The sequence below is a fragment of the Teleopsis dalmanni genome, chromosome 2 (assembly GCF_002237135.1).
Source record: "Teleopsis dalmanni isolate 2A chromosome 2, ASM223713v2, whole genome shotgun sequence".
In the NCBI taxonomy this organism is placed as follows: Eukaryota; Metazoa; Arthropoda; class Insecta; order Diptera; family Diopsidae; genus Teleopsis; species Teleopsis dalmanni.
Window position 1 is genome coordinate 126,799,068 of NC_051847.1, and position 21,037 is coordinate 126,820,104.

General features: G+C 29.4%; 3 protein-coding genes across 7 annotated transcripts; 1 reads left to right on the top strand and 2 right to left on the bottom strand.

The window, feature by feature from the left end:
• Positions 1-612: 612 nt before the first annotated feature.
• On the bottom strand, positions 613-3,127 carry LOC119680898 (golgin-84). 4 transcript variants are annotated; one of them, XM_038093915.1, is made up of 5 exons: positions 2,789-3,127; positions 2,315-2,671; positions 1,319-2,261; positions 1,162-1,246; positions 618-1,104 (listed from the first exon to the last, which is right to left on the bottom strand). In XM_038093915.1, exons 2-5 carry the CDS (start codon positions 2,665-2,667, stop codon positions 887-889), a joined length of 1,599 nt encoding a protein of 532 aa, XP_037949843.1. In that variant the 5' UTR covers positions 2,668-2,671; positions 2,789-3,127; the 3' UTR covers positions 618-886. The 4 variants fall into 4 exon arrangements, with proteins under 4 accessions (XP_037949844.1, XP_037949845.1, XP_037949843.1 ...); XM_038093916.1 differs by lacking the exon at positions 2,789-3,127 and having other exon boundaries at positions 613-1,104; positions 2,321-2,764; XM_038093917.1 differs by lacking the exon at positions 2,789-3,127 and having other exon boundaries at positions 617-1,104; positions 1,319-2,246; positions 2,315-2,764.
• Positions 3,128-4,701: 1,574 nt separating this feature from the next.
• Positions 4,702-16,503, bottom strand: LOC119677470 (C2 domain-containing protein 5). Of its 2 annotated transcripts, XM_038088818.1 has the most exons (14): positions 16,198-16,503; positions 15,747-16,048; positions 15,522-15,682; positions 15,267-15,448; positions 13,880-14,978; positions 12,793-13,750; positions 9,181-9,514; positions 8,663-9,087; positions 7,903-8,602; positions 7,678-7,765; positions 5,716-6,042; positions 5,485-5,652; positions 5,312-5,416; positions 4,702-4,877 (listed from the first exon to the last, which is right to left on the bottom strand). In XM_038088818.1, exons 1-14 carry the CDS (start codon positions 16,359-16,361, stop codon positions 4,815-4,817), a joined length of 5,076 nt encoding a protein of 1,691 aa, XP_037944746.1. In that variant the 5' UTR covers positions 16,362-16,503; the 3' UTR covers positions 4,702-4,814. The 2 variants fall into 2 exon arrangements, with proteins under 2 accessions (XP_037944746.1, XP_037944747.1); XM_038088819.1 differs by lacking the exon at positions 13,880-14,978 and having other exon boundaries at positions 4,791-4,877; positions 12,793-13,052; positions 16,198-16,482.
• Positions 16,504-18,206: 1,703 nt separating this feature from the next.
• LOC119685881 lies at positions 18,207-20,147 on the top strand. The gene is made up of 3 exons (XM_038100280.1): positions 18,207-18,561; positions 18,612-18,812; positions 18,872-20,147. The coding sequence occupies exons 1-3, from the start codon at positions 18,283-18,285 to the stop codon at positions 19,211-19,213; spliced, it is 822 nt and encodes a 273-aa protein (XP_037956208.1). The 5' UTR covers positions 18,207-18,282; the 3' UTR covers positions 19,214-20,147.
• Positions 20,148-21,037: the final 890 nt, after the last annotated feature.

Below are 21,037 nucleotides of genomic sequence, written 5' to 3' on the forward strand. Positions count from 1 at the left end.
TGCGAAAACTGACAGAATGGTTTCAGGTTCCTCGGGAAGGTTTGCAGAACTGAAATCAATTATTGCTTAGTCTGATGAAGTGATAAACAATAATCGAGTCAAGGCGTAAAGAAGAGTTTTGAAAATACTTCGCAGTTAATAGAGAGTAAAAGTGCTCAACTGCACTGACTCAAATAGCTTCAATATAATATACATTTGAACAATACTTTATCATTCTTACATACCTACAAGAACGATATTTATCATTTTTGCATATATAGGTGTTGTGTGAAAAATATACCTGTAAGTTAACTTATATTATAATATGATCAAACTCGTCCTTGGGGAGGTATGCAAAGCTGAGCTCAAATATTGCTTAGTCTGATGAAGTGATAAACAATAATTGAGTCAAGGCGTAGTGAGGGGTTATGAAGAAACCTAGCAGTTAACAGAAAGTATAGTATAGCTCAAGTGCACTGACTCAACTAGTCTCAACATAATAACTATAAAAATCATTTATTGTAATAGATATTACGTATCATGATGGAAGTTGTGAAGGCAGTAGTTAACAGTAGCCAATGGTTAACTTTACGTTTTATTTATTTTTTTTTATCTTGTTAGTTAATTTATACAGTAGACAGTAGATTTAATAATTTGTGCTACTTTAGCAGTTACAATACCACTCTTATAAAGAAGAATTCGGCATAACAATAAAAATTTTTTCTCAACTTATTATAATCATTTGTAAATGCAACTAACATAAATAATAAAGTAGTTTTCAAATATATATGTATATTTCTTAAATGCTGATACGCACAATATTTCACGTCAAGAATTCAAGTTTTTTTTAAATTTTAAACACAATAGACAACAAATTTAGTGTTTCAATAATTTTAATAGATGACTGTTAGTTATTCGGCGTTGAAGACAGCAGTACGAAGACGACCCATATGTGTAAAAGACCCACATAAAGTAACACAAAAATACGTATTAAAGGATAGCGACGTAGAAACGCTCCTAAACGTATACCAGCCGAATCAAGTGTCGTATAAGCACGTTTCATCCTTCGAGCAACACTTCTATCGAAAGGACTTTCTCTCATTAACGATGGGAACTGTGCTTTCGCTGCAATTAATATAGTTTTATATAAATATTTTTGTTAAATTGCAAAATTTAACTCACCATCATCGGTACTATTCGAAATCAAAGGACTTCTCATTGCATTTTTATAAATATTGCTTTTACAAATTTCTTGTTGCAGTTTATCCTTTAAATAATATGAAATACAACTTTTTACTATTAAAAAGAAATTACATTTAAATTTAAAAAATAACTTTACCTGTATTTTTTCTAACTGTATTTTCAATGCATTTCTATCGGCAGTTATATCTTCCAACGTGTTTTGCTTGTCCACTAGCGCTTGTGTGAGCGTTTTTACTTTATTGTAATCTTCCGTACTCACAGTGCCAACGTTTTTATAATTAAGTTTCTCTGAACGTAACTGCGCTAATTCCATTTCTTTTGTCTGCAAGCGCGTAGCTGTGGCGGCCAATTGATTACTTAATTGCTGTCTTAGACTATTCATTTCTTGTGTTAAAACGCGCTGCTCGGATTCATAAGTTAGTATTTTTTCACGTTCCGTTCGCAATTCTTTGCGAAGTGCTTCTTCATTTTCATGCAATAATTTTAATTGCTCAGTATTTGTTTGATTAAACATATTCAAATCTTTGCGTGCTTCCTCCAGCTGCATTAATAATTTTTGCTGTTCAACAAGCGCTTGCGTATGTGATTGTTTCAAAGCCTCATATTCCATTTGTAACGCACGAATCTCTGTCGACACTCCTAAACCATCATTGCTGCTTGTTAAGCCTTTCGACTTTAATTCTGCAATAAGATTGTCTTTATTTAGTAAAGCACGTTGTGCTTTTATTCGATATTCCTGCAGTTCCTGTTCGTATTTTTGTGTTTCCTTAACTTGGATTTGCATCTTTTCCGAAGCGTCAAAACAATCTTGTTGCAGTTTTGCTAAATTTGATTCTAATTGTGACATGGAATGCAAATATGCAGCACTTGTTTTTTCGCACTCATATAAACGTTGCTGTGCCTGATCACGTTCCTCAGTTAGTCGTTCCGTCAAGTTATCCAACTCCTGTATGCGTCTATGTAATTCACTCTCTTCTGCGTTCATACTTGAAGTAACAGTTGCTTCAGTTAGCAGCTTGGTATGTTCTATTGCAGTTATTGGTGGTTGTATGAATCCTGACATGCTATTAATGGACATGCTAAAATATCAATTATATGTTACTCAAAGCGTGAAAAACAATTATAAACAAACCTTAACTCTTTTTCGGGAACAAGACTAGTAGGCAGTTGGTTGTGGTCGACGTCATTGTTAATATTAATAGTAACAGCAGTCGCATCATCGGACGATTTGCCTATTGTCAGCTGAAATTTTTCATCTACATCGTAAGGGAGTGAAGCATTTGAAAACGTTGCTGCCCCAATGTTTATTTCTTCGTTTGCTTTATTGCTGGGGATATTTATTTTAATTGGCGATAATGACATTAAGGATTGTGCGCTTTCCGATATGTGCTTATTTACTGGTTGCAATAGAGCTGTTGCTACATTTTCGTCAACTTTAACTAATATATTTTCAGCTTTCCCAACAATATCTGATATCCACGACATTTTTCTAATTAACAGCAAAATGGGTATTTATAATATAAGTTAAACTATTACATAAATTTAATAACAAATAAAGAAAAGTACATTAAATATACAATGTAAATATATTTGCAATAACACGTACGATCGAAAATCGTTTGTATTTGTTTACAATTGTTTAAGGCAGCTCATCCACCAATTTCAATAGTGTAACATTATTTCTTCCATTTCTCTTTGATTTACTCTTTGGTTAGCGTTTTTGAAACTTGTTTTCGAAAACACTATGATCTACAAATAGAACGCTATGCTTTTTGAGTTTCCGATTTATCTTATATATAAAAATCTCGTGTCACGGTGTTTGTGGTTAAACTCCTCCGAAACGGCTTGACCAATTGTCATGAAACTTTTTCTGTATATTTGGTAGGTATGAGAACAGGTCGTAAAGTATATTTCATACCGCTAAAGTGATTAGGGTGTCCCTATCCATCAAAAATATCTTTATTGCTTTAACAAAAAATTTTTATTTTTTTGACATAAATTTTTTTCATATATTTGAAAAAGAAAAATTTTTTTTTTCATTATTTTATGTAACTACGTCAACAGGTACATCGAACATTTGCATCCACTTCGTTTCTTCGTCTTGCGTTCAAGTACGAGCCTGATATTGAATATTTCGCACATCCGAAAGTGATGATTGGTTCTATGGATAAAGGATGCCCTTATTGTCATGCACTCAAATTCAAACAAGAATCAAAAAAAAAAAAAAACCAGAAATTAAGAGACCATCAGAACCATTGAACGGCTTGCTCATTGCCACGCATGAAGATTAAAATGTGTTCCTGAACTCCATTCGCATATTTAATTCATGCTTCCAAATGACTTCGTTCGGAGCAACGGAAATACGGAAATAGTTCACAATACTGCGGCAAATGGCCAAAAATTTAATTCAACGTTTAAAATCAAAGGCCAAGTGTACCATAAAGTAGGTTCATTTTTGCCAATGCCAAACGAACCATATAAATTTTTACAAATATACTTCATGGGCGGTGAGGACATCAATCGTGTGGATGCACGTTGCGGAAACAATAACATCAATTCGCCGTATGCCAAAAGACCTGAGTAGACCTGAGTATTTTATATTTACATTTTAACATCTTTCCATTCTAGTTCACAACATTATATAGACTTTTAGTTTATTTTATTCTTAGATTTTAATTTATTCGTCTTGTAATAAAAATAACTTTCATTTCCTGACCATATACTTTAATTCTTCACCTTTTAAAATAATATTATTTTGGTAATATGAAGATGAAAATGTTTTTTAAATAAATATTGGCTTCTGTCTACATCCAGTATGCAGGTGTGGTCTGCAAATAACAAAACTGAATTCATGGATTCCAAAGAAAAATCTGCTATATATAAATTATACAATAAGACAGACATTAGGAAATCATTGGCGACTCCCGCTTTAATTTTCTTTATAGATGTAAAATGATTTTGCTAATAGTGTAATAATTTTAACTGGAGTATCATATTTTTTAGTTTGACAATTAGTTCATTATGATTTCGAACAAAACTAACCCAGCAGATAGTACAGCCGTAGTTATAAATAAATAAACAAAAACGGGTATAAAAGAATTTTAAATTTATTAATTAAAACAAATTCAAACATTTTTACATAATATGATTTTTATCATATATTAAATACAATTTTATTGCATTGTCATGTTTCGGTTTTAGTTCCTCTGACATTTCTAAATTTAATATTGTTCATATTTTAACGATATCAAATCAACATTTTAATATTTTGTTTATTTTTAAGCATAAATTTAGTTTAACTATATTTATTTACAATAATAGAACACAATTACTTAACTTTTAAAACAGTCACAGTTTTCAGATATTGCAAGCCATTATACATTCTAATGTCTAAAATATTGCTTCTCCCACCATTATACTTAATAATATAGTAAAACTTTCAAATATAATTGTTAACAAAAACTAGAGAGCATAACTAAGCTATTTAATAATAATATTTTTAAATTGTTTAAAAGCAGTTGAAACAAATTTAAACTATTTGATATTGTCTAATAAATTAAGTAAAATCAATAATAAAGGCTTTTAGGTCGAGTTGTGAAAAACTGACGCTATATTCCTTTTAATCTCTTATATCAGTCATCGCTGTAGTAGGAAACATAAACTGCATCACCACCAATACTTATTAAACACTGACCCTGTAAATAAAAGAATATTTGAGTTAAATTAAACTTATAATATTTTAGTGTATTAATAAACTATATGTTTATATATTTGTGCCAAACTAATAAACTCAGAAGATTCAGTAAGTTTTTAAATTTTTTGAATTATAAATATTATATATTGAGTAACTCAAAGTGCCGATAACAAATTAATAGTATTATTTATGATCATTTCGATATAAAGATAGTTTGTAGTTGCCGCTGTAGTTGCAGGTACTGAGTTTGGTACTTAAGATCATGAATATCCTAATATTATTTTCAAAATAACTTTCTTATACGGATTTCTCTACGGATATAAACAGATTTATTAGATATGATAAAAAGATAAAAAAAACTATACTGACCAAAATTGAAAATACTTGACACTTGATTAAGAATAATTTGAAATCTATAAAACCCTTATTGATTACCTGATTCTTATGTTGATTATCTACTAAAATTAATTCTGTCATGTAGAAGGACACCATGGCATTACCACCTAAACCTGCAATATGAGCACGTACAACAGCCAATAACTATAAACAAATCGATGTAATATTATTTATATAATATGATATGTATATATTTTCTACAGCAATCTCACCTCAGTTATAAAACCATGGACAAAACCACTGATGCCACCATTTTCACGAATTGAAGTGCTTTCACGTATAAAGAAGAAATTTAAATTTCCTAAATATTTTTCTATCTTTGCGCCTGGTATAAAGCTAAGGGGTGTTATATCAACGCCATAGCGATCTCTCAAAGGGAACTAAGTAGAATATATGCAATTATTTATTATTACTTATATTAAAACTATTATATTTCAACATACAAAACGATTCCGCATAGCAGCATTCGCTTTGGAAATAGCACGTGATGGCGAAGTTTTTCGTAGCTTTAGAGAATGTGACCCATATGGTGGAAGATTGGTTGTAGGTGTAGGAGTCTCTACCATTTGATCTTCATCCAAAGGAAAAATATAATCTTCTTCTTGCAGTGCACGTTTATTACTGCCTGTAATTGCGCCGTTGGTTTCTGGCTGTTGATTACTATTTGATTCTATGAAACCATTTGTATTTAAAGTTTTGCGACGATATTTGAATTTGTTCACATCTGCTAAACCCAATGCCATGCCTGTTACTAGTAATTGTATTTGATCCTAAAATTAAAAAATTGTATTAATTCTGATATAAATGTTTATTTTAATATTTTATAAAAACATAATATAGAAAAGAATGTAGAATCCTTTACTTACTTATATTACTATTTTTATTAATAATTTTTCTTAAATTTTCTGACATAACATATATATATTATAATATTTTATTTAATTATTCAACTATTTATTTTTACTTATATATAAATATATATATATCGTAAATTATTTTTGTAATTTTTTAGTGTTAATTATTAATATTAATAATTATTATATATTATTATTATTATATATTATTATTATTATATATTATTATTATAATTATTATATATTATTATTGTAATTATTATATATTATTATTATAATTATTATGTATTATTATTATAAATATTATTAATTTAAACTTTTTTAAATTTTTGATTGTAAGGTTATTATAATTATTTTGATTCTATAATTGTTATATATTTCAAATTTATTATGAGTATTTATAATTTTGACTATTTGTGTGTTGAAGTTTATAATTATTTGAAATTTAATTATACATAATTGTGCAATGATTAATATGTGTTGTTGTAATTAATTTATAACTTGTTAATTTTTCAATTAAATTTAAAATAAATTATTTATTTATAAATATAATGGATATATATAATTATTTATAATAGTTGAAATTTTTATTAATCTATTATTAGTGTTATTTACTATTACTATTACTATTAGTATTATTTAACTATTAAAATAATATTAAATAAATATTATTAGTCGTTAAATAAACACAACACTTTATTATTGATTTAAAATAATTTTAGTCTTAAATGATGTTATATTTTAAGTTATTTTCTGTTTCTGTTATATTTATTTATAATGTTTATGTATGTAAAACAAATATGATCAACTGTTTTAATTATTATGTAGAAAATATTTTTTAGTTGTTAATAACATATTTACTTTGATTATTTCTAATTAACTAACCACGCTTAGAATTATTTTGTTTATTTAATTATTCGTAAATAATTTTTTTAAATTGCAAGTACAAAGGGTTGAACTTGTATCCTATAAAATTTGAAGCTCAGAGTGAGTGATCTCTTTAGCTAAGTGACCTAACATATAGCCATGCTTATTTGTATTGTTCTAGCTTGGCGTTTTGTTAATTTGCTATGAATAGGCATTAACAAATTCATTAACAAATATAACAAAGAAATCATAAACCAGATATAGAATAATTAAATTAATAAATTATTAATTTTTTATTGTTAAATTTCAATATCATATTTTTTTGTTAGAATGTGGTTTCTTTCCTTGTAATTAATTAAAAAAGTCAAATTAAATTTATTTATTATTTAAAAATATGTTAGTATTATTTGTATTAATATTGAAAACTCTCATTTATGAATCATTTTTATATCTTTTCAATTATTTCTTATAACATTTCTAACTACAGTTTATTTATTATATTTATAACGTCATTATGATTAAAATTTTACTTTTATAATAAACAGTAAAGCATTTTTAATATTATGTTTTATTTTTAATTGTATATTTTTTATTTATAGTTGTTAATAAATTACATTTTCAATTTAAATATTATTATGAAATTTTCGTTTTCTGTATCATTTTAAAATATAAAAAAATACATACACTTTCTGGAAGATCCAGTCTAAATCGTAGATCGCAAATAGCACACGGTATCATGGTACGCAATTTAAAGTATATTGTCTGCAACAACCTGAAACACAAAGATAATATTTTTCAGTAATATAAAGAGAGCGTCAGTAATTATATTAATGGATAAGTTAAATCAAGAATGGTACAAAGAAAGGTATTCAATTTAGGTTGATGGTGAAAAATCATTAAGTTACTCACCGTTGAAATTGTTTTGGAAAACCATTGATATATTGTCCAACATCTAATTTGGCACGCCATACTTGTGTAAACATTTGTAAATTTTTAACTGCCTCCATATCAACCATTCCTGGCACACTCTGTGTATTAACCACATGAAATCCTTCTGGCGGATATGGCTCCATAAGAAGCGAAATAATTTCTAAGTCTTCTATATCATCAACTTCTAATACACAAGTATCTTTATTTCCACAATTCAAATCAATTTCAATAACTTCATCATCTGATTCATCCGTATCTGATTGCTTATCAGGTAAATTGTTCAGTGTACCGGCAGTTAAATCAGGATCCATTGATTTTAACTGATATATTTCCTGATTGCGTTCAAAAGTCTCCTGTAGTTTCTTTTGAAGTTCATTCAATTTCTGTTTATCGGTCCAAGAGTTTCCTGCAACTATTTTAGGTACTTGTGGTATTGGAAGTGCACTAAGAAACAAAGCAGTTCCGGTAGCAATTAATGCTATCATACGTTCACCAATTGATACTTGTGCTTTTAAACCAAATATAGCGTTCATTCCTTTCGCTTTTAGTTTATTAATGAGCACACGATGCAATTCATATTCCAAAAATGGTAAACCATCTGAAATTTCTTTGGCATTCAATTCAGAACGTAAATCCTTTTTAGCACGCACTACCTGTGCTTGTATGAAACAACCACGACCTATTTTTTTAGTATATAAATTATTTAAAAAATAACCAAGAGAATGAAATGTTTACTTACCTGTAACTTGTAAATATTCTGGCACTTCAAGTGTTGATAGTAACACATCTGGTACACGTCCTTTGCGACAAATGGCACATTTTTTCATTTTGACATTGAATGGCACAGAACCCAAATTGTATGGTACATGACACATTGTACATGAGTTCTTCGATATATTTAATCCAGGCAAACCATATTTTTTACCAGCGGAGTTATTGTTACTACTCTGGGTAGTACCTAAGGAAGACGAAACTGAATCCTTATTGCTTATTTCATTGGTTCCGGAATCTTTTGAATCTGATCTTTGTGTGTCCCGTTCTTCAAGTGATGCTGACATCGTAGTTTTCGTTACGGCAAAAATATCTGTTTGGGACACAGAACGATTATATGCCATGTTTATAACAGCCGCAGTACCAGTTGCGGATAATACACAAACATCATCTCTAAAAGAAAGATTGTATTCAGTTAGTGACAATTATTTTATGAAATCTAATTCAAATAAAATGTATTTGGGTAATTTGTAGATATATACTTACGATATTGTCGTTGATTCTGAATATCCTAAAACAACATTACAGCAGAGTGCGCGAGCATGTGAACGCACTTCCATGCGAAGTTCTGTCCACCATGAATCTCTGATTTCTGGTTCATCAAGATTGGGCACACGTTCTAAAAGTTTAACGGAACGCGCTGCCACTGTAGCACCTATGTGTAAAATAAATCCAGTTGGATATTTTGTCATGGTCAGGAAGGGATATTCCAGCATATCTACGGTATCAGCATTGCTACTCTTGCTTGTTATCGGTTGACTCAAACGCATCATTGCGGTAGCAGCTACCAAACGTTCACTTGCTACACAAATTGAATTCCCTGTCGAAGATCATAAATGGATTATGTATTATAAATATGTTTAGAAGTTGGATAATAAACAGCGATCCATATATGTTTGGGTACATAGAGACATACAATTATACAAATCTTTACCAGAAAATATTTATTTTATAAAATTACAACATTTCATGTTTATTTACAGCTTTCATGCTTAAGACAGAGTATATGTGACATGCTGAATGTTATAATGTTCGAATTTTAGAGATTAATGGTCATAAAGATCTAATCAGAAGGCTAGGGTTTAGAAAGAGAAAAATAGAAGTGATTGCAGTTTCCAATATACTTTTAAGATCATCATCATTTGTTTCGTAATCGCCGAGTTTTGCACCGAGTCCAGTAAGGCAATCTTCATCTTTCATATGAGACTTGGGTTCATCACTTATAACTGAGAGAAAAATTTAAGCACAATAAAGGATCACAACAAATACTTATAAAGATGCTAATAAATATATACATACATAGAAAATAAAATGACATTTAAAGTTTGAAAATTTCCAGATAACACCTAAGATTTGTTTGTAGTGAAAGAAAATTAAAATGTATACGTTAAAAATGTGGATATGTTTCTCGTAAAACACCTATTACAGATAACGTTGATTTGATACGGATATCGGTACTTACTCTTTCGATGGAGCACTATTATCAACGATTACACATTGAAAAGAGAATAACATGTGGAAAGAATAATAGAAGAAGTGTTACAAGAATATATTCCAGAATATTGAATATTTTTTAAATTCAACATTTAATGCATTACAGAATTTATTAAAATTATCTCAAAAATATTCTCAACTATAATTATATACATATATGTAGAACGATAGAATATTTTTCTAAGATAATTAGTAAGAAAAAGTAATCATATTTACTTCATATTCATAATCATATTTATTTATTTAGGTTATCCCAAATATAATTAAACCTTTAAAAACCTTTTCGACATTGAATTTTTTTTGGTAGTCATTAAGCAAACGTAGTGATTAATGTTTTTGATGAAAAAGATTACTCGAAATTACAGAATTTCTACTCTTCAGCGGCTGAAGTCCTTCTTTTATTTTTAAATAATAATTAACTTTAAAAGTGAGTATAGTTAATTTATTTAATTATATATTTTATAATACATTATATAATATAATATATAAATATTATATATTTATATATTATAAAATTACCTATTACATATATGTATATTCAAATTTCCATTTAGTGCATTATGAGCTGAAAAGGTTTAAGCTCCTGAGTAATCTCTAGATGCACATTAATCATATATTAGTATAATGGTTAGGTTCATTATAGATAGGAAATAAAACTTTTTACAAAAATATTTATACGTATAAAAGAAGTATATTTAATATGTATGAAAATATACATATCGTAAAATATATATAAAATACATGTTTTTGTTATATTAATCAACCTCTATAACTATTGTAGGAGCAATTTTGTTGTAGGTTTTATTGTTGTATTTTCCAATACGTATTAATATTAGAACATAAAAATCTTGCCAAAATCTAGCGGCTAAGTATAATGTAAATGACCGCCAAAATTGCAAAAGACTATACTAGTTAAAACACTATACTAATATTTATAGTTAAATATGTTGCAAACTATTTTATATTGGCACTCCATAATATAATTAACCAATTGCATTTCATTTATCTACTTTGACTGTCTAAGCTAAGAGAAATGCATATGCAAAATTTTATCCGATTATCTCAAAATCAAGTAACTAATATGCTTACTAATAGGCAGACTCACAAACATCACTTAATCGATTCGATTCGATTCGAGATCACTTAATCGACATGCTATTCGAGAATACATTTTCAAAGGCAATACAATTTTCGTAAATAGCTTAAGTAAATCACAAACATATTAACGAACTTGATATACTCTAACAAAAATGTTTCACATCTGCTTTGTCATTGTCTAGTTTTAAGTTCTCTATGTACTCTTGATATACTCTAACAAAAATGTTTCACAGCTGCTTTGTCATTATCTAGTTTTAAGTTCTCTATATACTTTATGGTAACACAATAGGCTACTAGCCTACATGTAACTCTACTATAACCACGATCACTTTACCTAACTGATCATACCCTATATTAACAAAGCAATTTAAAGAAATTCAAAAAATTTAGAGAGAGTACAATTATAAAAATTGATATACATTCTGTGTAAAAAGTATCAGGAATTATTTAATATAAACCCAAACAAATCATAAAGCTATCCATTTGTATTCACCTTGAATACAAATGTAATGCCTCATCAAATGTAATACAAAAAATAGCCGGAATTATTAAATACGTCACAAATAAATTACAATTCAAGCCAAATATATTCTGTTGACTTGAATTTAAACCCCATCAATTGCAATACAATTACACCAGTGTTTGACCCCAGTCTTTAAACATTTTTTATAGGTTAATTAAAGTATGGCATTACTTTTAACTACGAAACGTTTTTCTTATAACCATAAGCATAAATAAAGCAAGCTGCTTAAATTACTGACCTATTTCCATAAAATTTTCTTAAATGTTTAATAAAAAAAATTAACCACATTATTCCTATCAAATAGACTAATAGACTATCAAATAGGATTGGGCTTAGGCGTTTATGCACTTTGGCCAGCTTAATCTATTGTGCACCACCGAATAGACTGAAGGTGTGTTTCTAAGGAATTCACCACACTTCAACTTTCTTTTCAATTGTTAAAAAAAAAAATTAAACACATTATTCCTATCAAATAGACTAAAGGTAATGCTTTATGGGTTAGGCTAAGATTAGGGAATTCACCACACTCCAATTTTAAGCAACTTATTAACAACAAAAGTCGTTTTGTTTTTTTGATAGAATAAGGATATTCAGACGTGCTCGGAAAGTTGATAAAATCATTAAGTTTTATGTATATTTGTTTCTGTAAAATTACTATATTACCGTATTACCGAGTTACATCTGAATACACCATATTTTCCAAAATTGTGAAGTATCTCAACTGCAGCTGCTTTAGAATATAGAAACTATGTCAGGAATTAATTAAAATAAAGAAATTTCTACGACTACTTTGTGCGCTTAAGTGAATTTAGTACATTATCTTCTACCGATCCTTCAGAAAACTATTAACTACTAACTTTCTACAGAAAGTTAATATTTTATCTCAACTAAATAACTATATGAAACTAACAAAAGAAAATATATTTAAACGAATATTACAAGGTTTAATATCGTTAACAGAAAATTATGTATAAAAATATTACCTTTAGGTGTAATGCTCAAATCGGAATCGGACGATCGACGGCAAATTTCACCAACATCTCTTGGTATCATTGTGGTGGCTGTGGAAGTCGTTGTGGAAGAAATGCTATCTGACTGTGATGCAACGTTAACACCAGACTTTGTTGGGCTTGTTGATAGTTTTGTGCGACTATCAAGAGTTGGTGGTGCGGTACGCTTTAAATTCGGACTATCTGTAGTTGATGCAGTAATGCCAGTTGTGCTACTAATCTCGCTCAGTGACCTATGATGAGGATGTTTGATGCAAAGTGGCAAAGTAGATGAAGCAAGCAATGGTGAATATTTATTACTATGGTTAGTAGTATTTGTATTAAGATAATGATCATTAGGAGTTAAATTACTAATATGTTTTGATAATTTACAGGCGTTTTGTGGTACTTTTCGTGGGGACAACTTTTTACCAAAATCTAATAAATCAAACGACGCACTACTTAGGGCATGTAGGGAGAAACTCTTTTGTACGTCATTACATTTTAAGTCAGTTGGTGATAATTGTGAATTATCAGATTCAGAGGGAGTTGGCGTTGAGGGACATATTTGTAAAATGGGATATGTGGATTTTGTAGGTGAGACAATATCATTGACATTAGAAAGCAGCGTTTGATTAGCTTTGCATTTGCTATCTTTGTTAGCATTTTGCACATTTTGCAGATTTTGCGGCATTGTTGTTAAATATGATAAATTGTTTAATGAACAAGTTTGTAATTTTTTCATTTTTGCCAAGTCAATTGTATTGTCAAAGTCCGTTGAGATTTCTGGCTGGGAAGAATAATATGATTTGTGGGCATCTATTTCTGGAGACTTTAGCACACAAGGTTTTGATGTTATGGAAGAAGGTTCAAGCTTTGCACTAGCTAAAGCCGAGTTTATGCTTTGATGCTTATTTCTGCGTTTAAGTTTTGATGTCTTGTGTAGGAGCTCCTGAAAATTACAATATCTATAGTAAATGTTCTTACGAATTGTTTTAAAAACATAATGAAATTCTTCTTTAGCAGTTGTGCACTTGTAGAGTTTCATTAAGTTTAGTCACTAGGTAAGTTGATTTAAAACCTGCAAATTATGTGAAAACGCTTTGAATTCTTTAAACAACTGAAGCTGTTTTATTGCATGCGTTTTATCTTTCTCACTGCCACTCGACTTTGATGATTTTGTGGACGACTTTGTGTTTGAAAATTGATCACGATTTATTGAATCATTTCTTTGTTGCAAATGTAGATCCTCCACTAAGGGTTTTGATTTCTCTTTATATTTCAAATTTAGATTTCTAAAACTAAATTTCTCATCACGATCCTCAGCTGGTGAATTTAGTTGTAATTCTTGTGTTGACTCCTCTGCTAAAACTGAATACTCATCTGAACTTGAGCTTTCTGTGTCACTTTCCGAAAGAGTTGTTGAGGAACTCATTAGCCCACATTTAGTTTCATTTCCTATTGTTTTAAGATGTGGTGCATGAGCAGTGAATTCACCAAACGGTTGGTGTTTGCTCTCTTCGGCTTTAGCGAGAATTGCTTGACGCAATATGAGTTGTTCTTCACCACAAATATTTGGTGATGAACGCGTATTATCTGTAAATTCAGTTATAACTGCTACTTTTGGTGCTGTAGTGTGTTTGTTACAAGTGAGGCCGTGCTGCATCGCCGAATCATCACTCACAGAACGTACAATTGGATGTGTGGATTTTAGTGATTGTCGCTGTACGGGCTTAAGGGTTGTTGCTTTACTTTTAGCTTTAAAACTTGACTTTCGTACAGTCAGTAAAGAGCTGCGTGCTGAAGCACCTAAGTCATCTTTCATGAAGCCGCCCGTAAATAAACTACTCAGTGAAAGAGAACTACTACTTTGCGCTGATTTTGACTCGTTACCGTCGCCAATTTTACGCATCAAGCTGTTGCACTTTTCATTCAAAATGTTACGCGATGAACGCGTTAAACGTTTCATATGATGTTTAAGTTTTTTGGCGGGTTTTTCACCTCGTTCATCTTCCTGTCTTATAAGTTCTTGCATAGTTGTGAGATCGGTATCCGAAATAGAATGTGGTAAATTGAGGAAAGTAATAGAACTAGATTTATCTATTTTTATATCCCAATCTACTGAACCGCACAAATTTATATTACCTCCGGTGAGAAATTCTAAATATTTTAGAGTACTCCTTTATTCAAATGCGGTTTATATGGAAGGTGTGTTTAATGGGCAATAATATAACACAAACAAAACATACAAACGAAGTATTAATATATGTTAAAATTTTACACAACAAATTTACAAGTTTATGAAATTTTTTAGTTTTCGACAGCGCACGATATGGGCAAATAGAAAGTAAAAAGTTTTAGTTATTCAAAAGATTAAAAATCAAGTAAAATATTATTATATATACTTCATTTTTTTCTAGTTCCTAGACACTATCAGTTTAGCCTGTCATTTTTTTAGTTTTACTTACTCTTCAATAAGCGCATTGTCCGCTGTGTTTGGTTGTATATTTGTATCTTTTATCAAAGTGACAGCAGTGCCAATGCCACGTGCAACCACACCAACATCACCCTCCAAATCGAAGCATTGCGTATAGCCAATAACTGCATTTGCACCCATATTTATGGCCTTAAGACCCATTTTTCTTTGCACCTTAAAAATAACAAAAATAACAAAAATAATGAATATTATTAATTTTTAATTATAATAATTAAGAATAACCTACTTGTCCTGACAATTTGAGAAAAACAACCTGTCGTGCTTCATTAGAAGCTCGTGGTGTACGTATTTTATCTATCCACTGATATTCCGGATCATCGTTTACTACTAACTCTTCAACAAAACCATGTATAATTTGTGCCCGGTAGCCATGTGGAATGCATTGAGCTATGAAGTATTTATATTAATATTGAATTTAATTAAAATTTCATTTATTTTGATTCATGCTTACAGTGATAAAAAGGTATTCCACAAGAGCTTTGACGAAACTTATTTAGATCAGAAAACAAATCCACTTTGACAATAATGTTCACTTCACCACGTATGCCATGCATCGTATCAAAAACTGGTATCCAGCCAGAAAATACTGTTCCCTTACCTTGCGTTGTTTGCCCTGAAGTTTCTAGACAAAGTGGATTCAAACTAATATTCACTTTGCCGATTGCGTCGTTAGCCGAATAAGTGTCATGATCCATTAAACGAATTTGTAAAGGTTCATCTTGTAGTTCTGCGTCATCCACTTCAAATCGAAACCTTAAAAAGTTAGTTGCTTATTATTTAATTTATTACTTTAAATAATGTTTACGAGTTATCTTAAGCAAGTGTCGTTTACTGATATCGCTTTTCCTAATTTTCACTCTTCTACCTGCCTCTGCATTCGCATGTAGTTACTGAACACTTACCAGTCTGTATTCCAATGTGGATTTAAAGATTTGCGACAAACATCCGTTTTTTGTGTTATTGTTCCTAATTTAATCTCGACATATGCATCTGTCGTATCACTGCTTCTGTCCATTATTGGTAAATTTCTACCAGCTTTAATTTTAACACCAACCTTGCCTGGCATTTTGCTATATACTATTTAATACTATTTATTAAACAAATTTCATATATCTTCTGCGCTATGAAGTGTGTTTATTTCTTTTATTTTTAATTTTAACAATTTAAGAATTTCTATTACATTTATACAGTGTTATTAAAATTTTCTTATTGCTATTAAAAACTACTTATCCTACTACACAAATTATTTATAGAACATATGACGTAGATAAACATTATCTGACGGTTATGTCGCCAAATTCAACATTGTCGTAATTAATTGAGTATCAATTTAAATTCAGTACCACACCATTTTTATTTTATATAGCAAATAATACGATATAGCATTTTTCTCTCTTAAAATCCATATATATATATAAATTCTTTACAATTTTTATGAACTAATAAAACTGAGGTTTATCTCGATACTTAATTTAAAATATCACAAGTAATGTTTATCATGTCATACACAAACAGATTTACACCACTAAGATCGCTACAACGTTTAAATTAACTTTACTCACCAATTATAGAAACTCTCTTTTGTCGTATTTGTCGTATTAAAATATAACCTGAAGACTCTAATGTCTTATTTGAGTTTGTATTAAGTTTTTCAACTAAATACTAAATAAAATATAGTCTATTAAGAAAAGTCTATTATTAAAATATAGTCTATTCATGATTAAAATATGATTAATATATAAAAAATTTGTCGTATTAAAATATAACCTGAAGACTCTAATGTCTTTATTTGAGTTTATATTAAGTTTTTCAACTAAATACTAAATAAAATATAGTCTATTAAGAAAAGTCTATTATTAAAATATAGTCTATTCATGATTAAGATATCTACAATTAATACGGCATTTACATTTTGTGATTAAAAGTAAATTAATCAGGCATCCTGTGCGTTATCGCGTTGTTCAAAACGTTGTTGCTTAGAAATAAATGTCCGAATGTACGCCTTTTAGGTGTAAATAACATGTATTTTATTATGGATATGTAATCCCCATTTTGGTGACTACTATTAAAATAGTATTTAAAATAGAAAATTGACAATTATGATATAATTTTTTGTATTACATAGCGTAGAAATCAAAAAAAAGAACAGAATACAAGAAACCTAAACAAACATAAACTCAAGCTTAATCCGAACAACGAATGGCTTGCACCATTTAAAATTTAAACTTTAATACCAACAATCGAATAGAATGTTTCCGAAAAAGTTCAATAAGGCCCATGTTATGTACAGTGTCAAAGGCAAAACATGAAAAAAAGTGTTATTGCCTTCAACGCAAATTGTATAATTGAGAGTGAGAATAAAAACAATATGTCGGTTTAAATTCCGTCATGAGAACCGAGACTATCTGTGTCTTGTCATTTCGGCAAAGAAGTCTTGTCCAGTAATAAATTGCGCCTTTTAAGTGCAATTTTTACAATTTCAATACGTTTTGAAAAATAAAATGTCAGAAAGCGACACAGCCAATTTTATAAACAGTTAATAATCTAATTCTTACACTTTCCGATTTTAAGGAAAGGCGTATAATTTTGTAAGTACTGTTAACAATTATTATAAGAAAAAATAATAATAAATTAACATTTTTACGGCCTCTATGAGTTTTTTTTGCTGGTTATTTTTGGTGGCAAATTGAAAGTGAGCATATCTATATATCCTTTTAAATTTAGGGACAACTAAAAAGTGCAAAGGTAGTAGTAAAATAAGAAATTAGCAATACTGATGTGAAACTCTACATAACATGCATTTTCGTCATAGTCCAGCCAAATTCGCCCCGCTCTACATAACATGACACATACGATAGCTGATTGATGAGAATAATGCTTTTAGATAATGAGTTTCGCTTTCTTGTCAATTTTACATATGTCAAATGAGATTGTAGATAACTTTATAATTTACAAAATACAGGCGCAATTTTCTAAATTATTCAAGAATGGAAAGTGAAGAGGAATTGGTTTGTGGTGCATACAAAAAACTTACAATAAACGATAATAATGAAGCACACTCATTGCAAAGCGTGCAAAAAAATCGCACAATTAAACAGACTAATGATAACTTCAAACCAACAATTAAACAGCCAAATGAACAAAAGGAAGACTATGGGCAAGAAACAGATGACTCAGATAATGATATCCTTGTACAAAACTACAACATGAAATGCAAAACAAATAAAGAAAACATACGACTCTTAAACAGAGTGGATAGATTAGAGGTAAAAAAGTGATAATTATTTTGCCTATAAATAAAACATTTTATTTTCAGTCGGAGAATTACGAAAAGCTAACCAGGCACAGCAAAGAAAATATTAAACCTGAAAAATTATTACACACTTTGTCCATGCCAAAAATTAATGCTACGAGTCACCTAATGAAAGATATGCATACTTTAAAAAACATTAAATTGCCTAAAATAGAAAAACTCGACGATTTGACTCCTGTTTCCAAAGCTAAAATAGCTTCGAAGGTATAATTTAAAACATTTTTGTTTTGTTTTTAATATTTAATTTAAACTTTCTTCTGCAGATAACCAGAAAACTCAACTTCAAACCAAACGAACAAATATTTAAAAATCTCATTTCTTTAAATGTTTCAGAAATAGAAGAACCCTTGCATAAACATAAAGTGAATATAAAACACGTAAATAATAATATTCAGGTGCTTGAACCAAATTTAAGTTATTACTTGGATCCACTTCCTCCGCTTTCACCAGTAAAACCTTTTCCTGCAACACGACAGAGAAAAACAGAAGAACAAAATCGTAAACAGCTTGCTTGCATGGAGCTTCCCGGTGCACTTGAATTATATAGACGCATATTTGAAAAGGAAGAAGAAACTAATGTATGCACTTTAAGCAATCATGAATAACAATTGTTTTTATCCAGACCAATTTGTTTTAATTTACGTTATTAACACCTACAAAAAGCCCAATATTGGATTACTTTCGATATCAATGTTACTCTATTACGACTGAATATCAATGAGAATATCTTTGCAATTATTTTACTTAGCAAACAAAAAAGCATATACCTCAACACTTGGAAGTGGGTGATCATATTAAATTGCAAAGTAATTGTTTGTAGGCAGCTTTTTGCATCGAAAAACGAAGTGGTGGTCTTTCTAAACACTAAAGAATAAAAAACTTCTTAAGATATATTAACTTATCCTGGTTTTTAAATTAAAATTAGCGAAAATATTTTAGTAAATAGAACACGTCCTACAAATAGTTCAAAAGGTTTGGTGAGCCATATGGACGAAAATAAGAAACTGGATCAAACTTTTAGTAACTAATGACGAAATAAAATATTTAAAACTGTAATTATAATCGAAATATAAATTTCCAAGTGAAATTAGTGCTCAAACTATCAACAATAAAGAATTTTTTCAATTAATGATCAAGCGACATGAAATGTAAAGGTATATTCCAAGTGTTAATGTGAAGTAGCTTGGATAAGTTCATAGCTTAAGAGATTGTAAAAATTCTTGTTTGTAGCTAAATAAACAAAATGAATTCAATAATATATTACTTCAATGCAAAAATGATGTAATCCAAATCGAAAAATCGTGTAACTCGTATGAGAAAAATGTTATGTATACTAACAATTAAAACAAAGAGTTGTAGTTTTGAGCTGCCGGATAAAATAGCATATATATAGAGGAAACATATCATAATAGAAGCACGAGATGATAATTATGCACCAGTTTCAATTTCCTTGTCAGAAAATAGCTACTCACATTTCAAATACTACTACTTCATTTCACTTCTAATTAAATTTGGTGAAATAATTAAAAATATTATTGATCTAACAAATAATAAAACTAACAAAATAAATTGATTAATATTTATATCTCCTAATATATATTCTTTTCTATAATAAATTACTAAAGCAGAGATAAATAAAACAAATTATATAAAAATTAATCTCATTCATTTCAAATAATAAGACGCATTCCATATCATTTATTTTATATATTATAACAGATCTTTTTAAAGATAGGATTTACTTAATGTAAACATACTATGCTCAAAAATTATCCGGATGTTTTTGTTTGTTAACTACTCCTTAAGTAATAGACCTTTTCTTGTTACATTGGTACACCCCTTCTTGACATATGGTACAAATTTGAGCGCCATCTGTCAATTAGTTTGTTTACAGCAGCTGTTAATGTGAGACTACCTCAAGTGCATTTAGCGATTTTTACTATGGAAAATCTGTGTTGTACGCGATTTTTTGACCCAACACGGCACCACTGTTATCGCTCACCACTGTCACTTTTTCCTGTTCCCGAAACTCAAATTGTGCTTTCGTGGAAAGCGTTTTGAGTCGATTGAATCGGTAAAAGAGAATTCGCCGAAGGAACTGAAACCCATACCTTCACGGGCCTACGAAAAGTGTATGGAAGATAGGGTTAAGTGTTGGCATATGTGTATCGTTTCAGAAGGAGCATATTTTGAAAGAAATAAAATAAATTTAGAATAAAATTAAAATGTGTGTCTTTTATTTACAAAATTCGGGTACTTTTTACTTTTTATAATATAAACGGAATAAAAAAAAATAGATACAAACTTTTTGAGATAAACAAAATGATCTAGTTAAAAAAACGCATCATGTACTTAAAAATATTTAATAAACTAATATATAATAAACTGTTTAGACAGGTTAGGTCAGGTTCGGAAGGCATATATTGCCC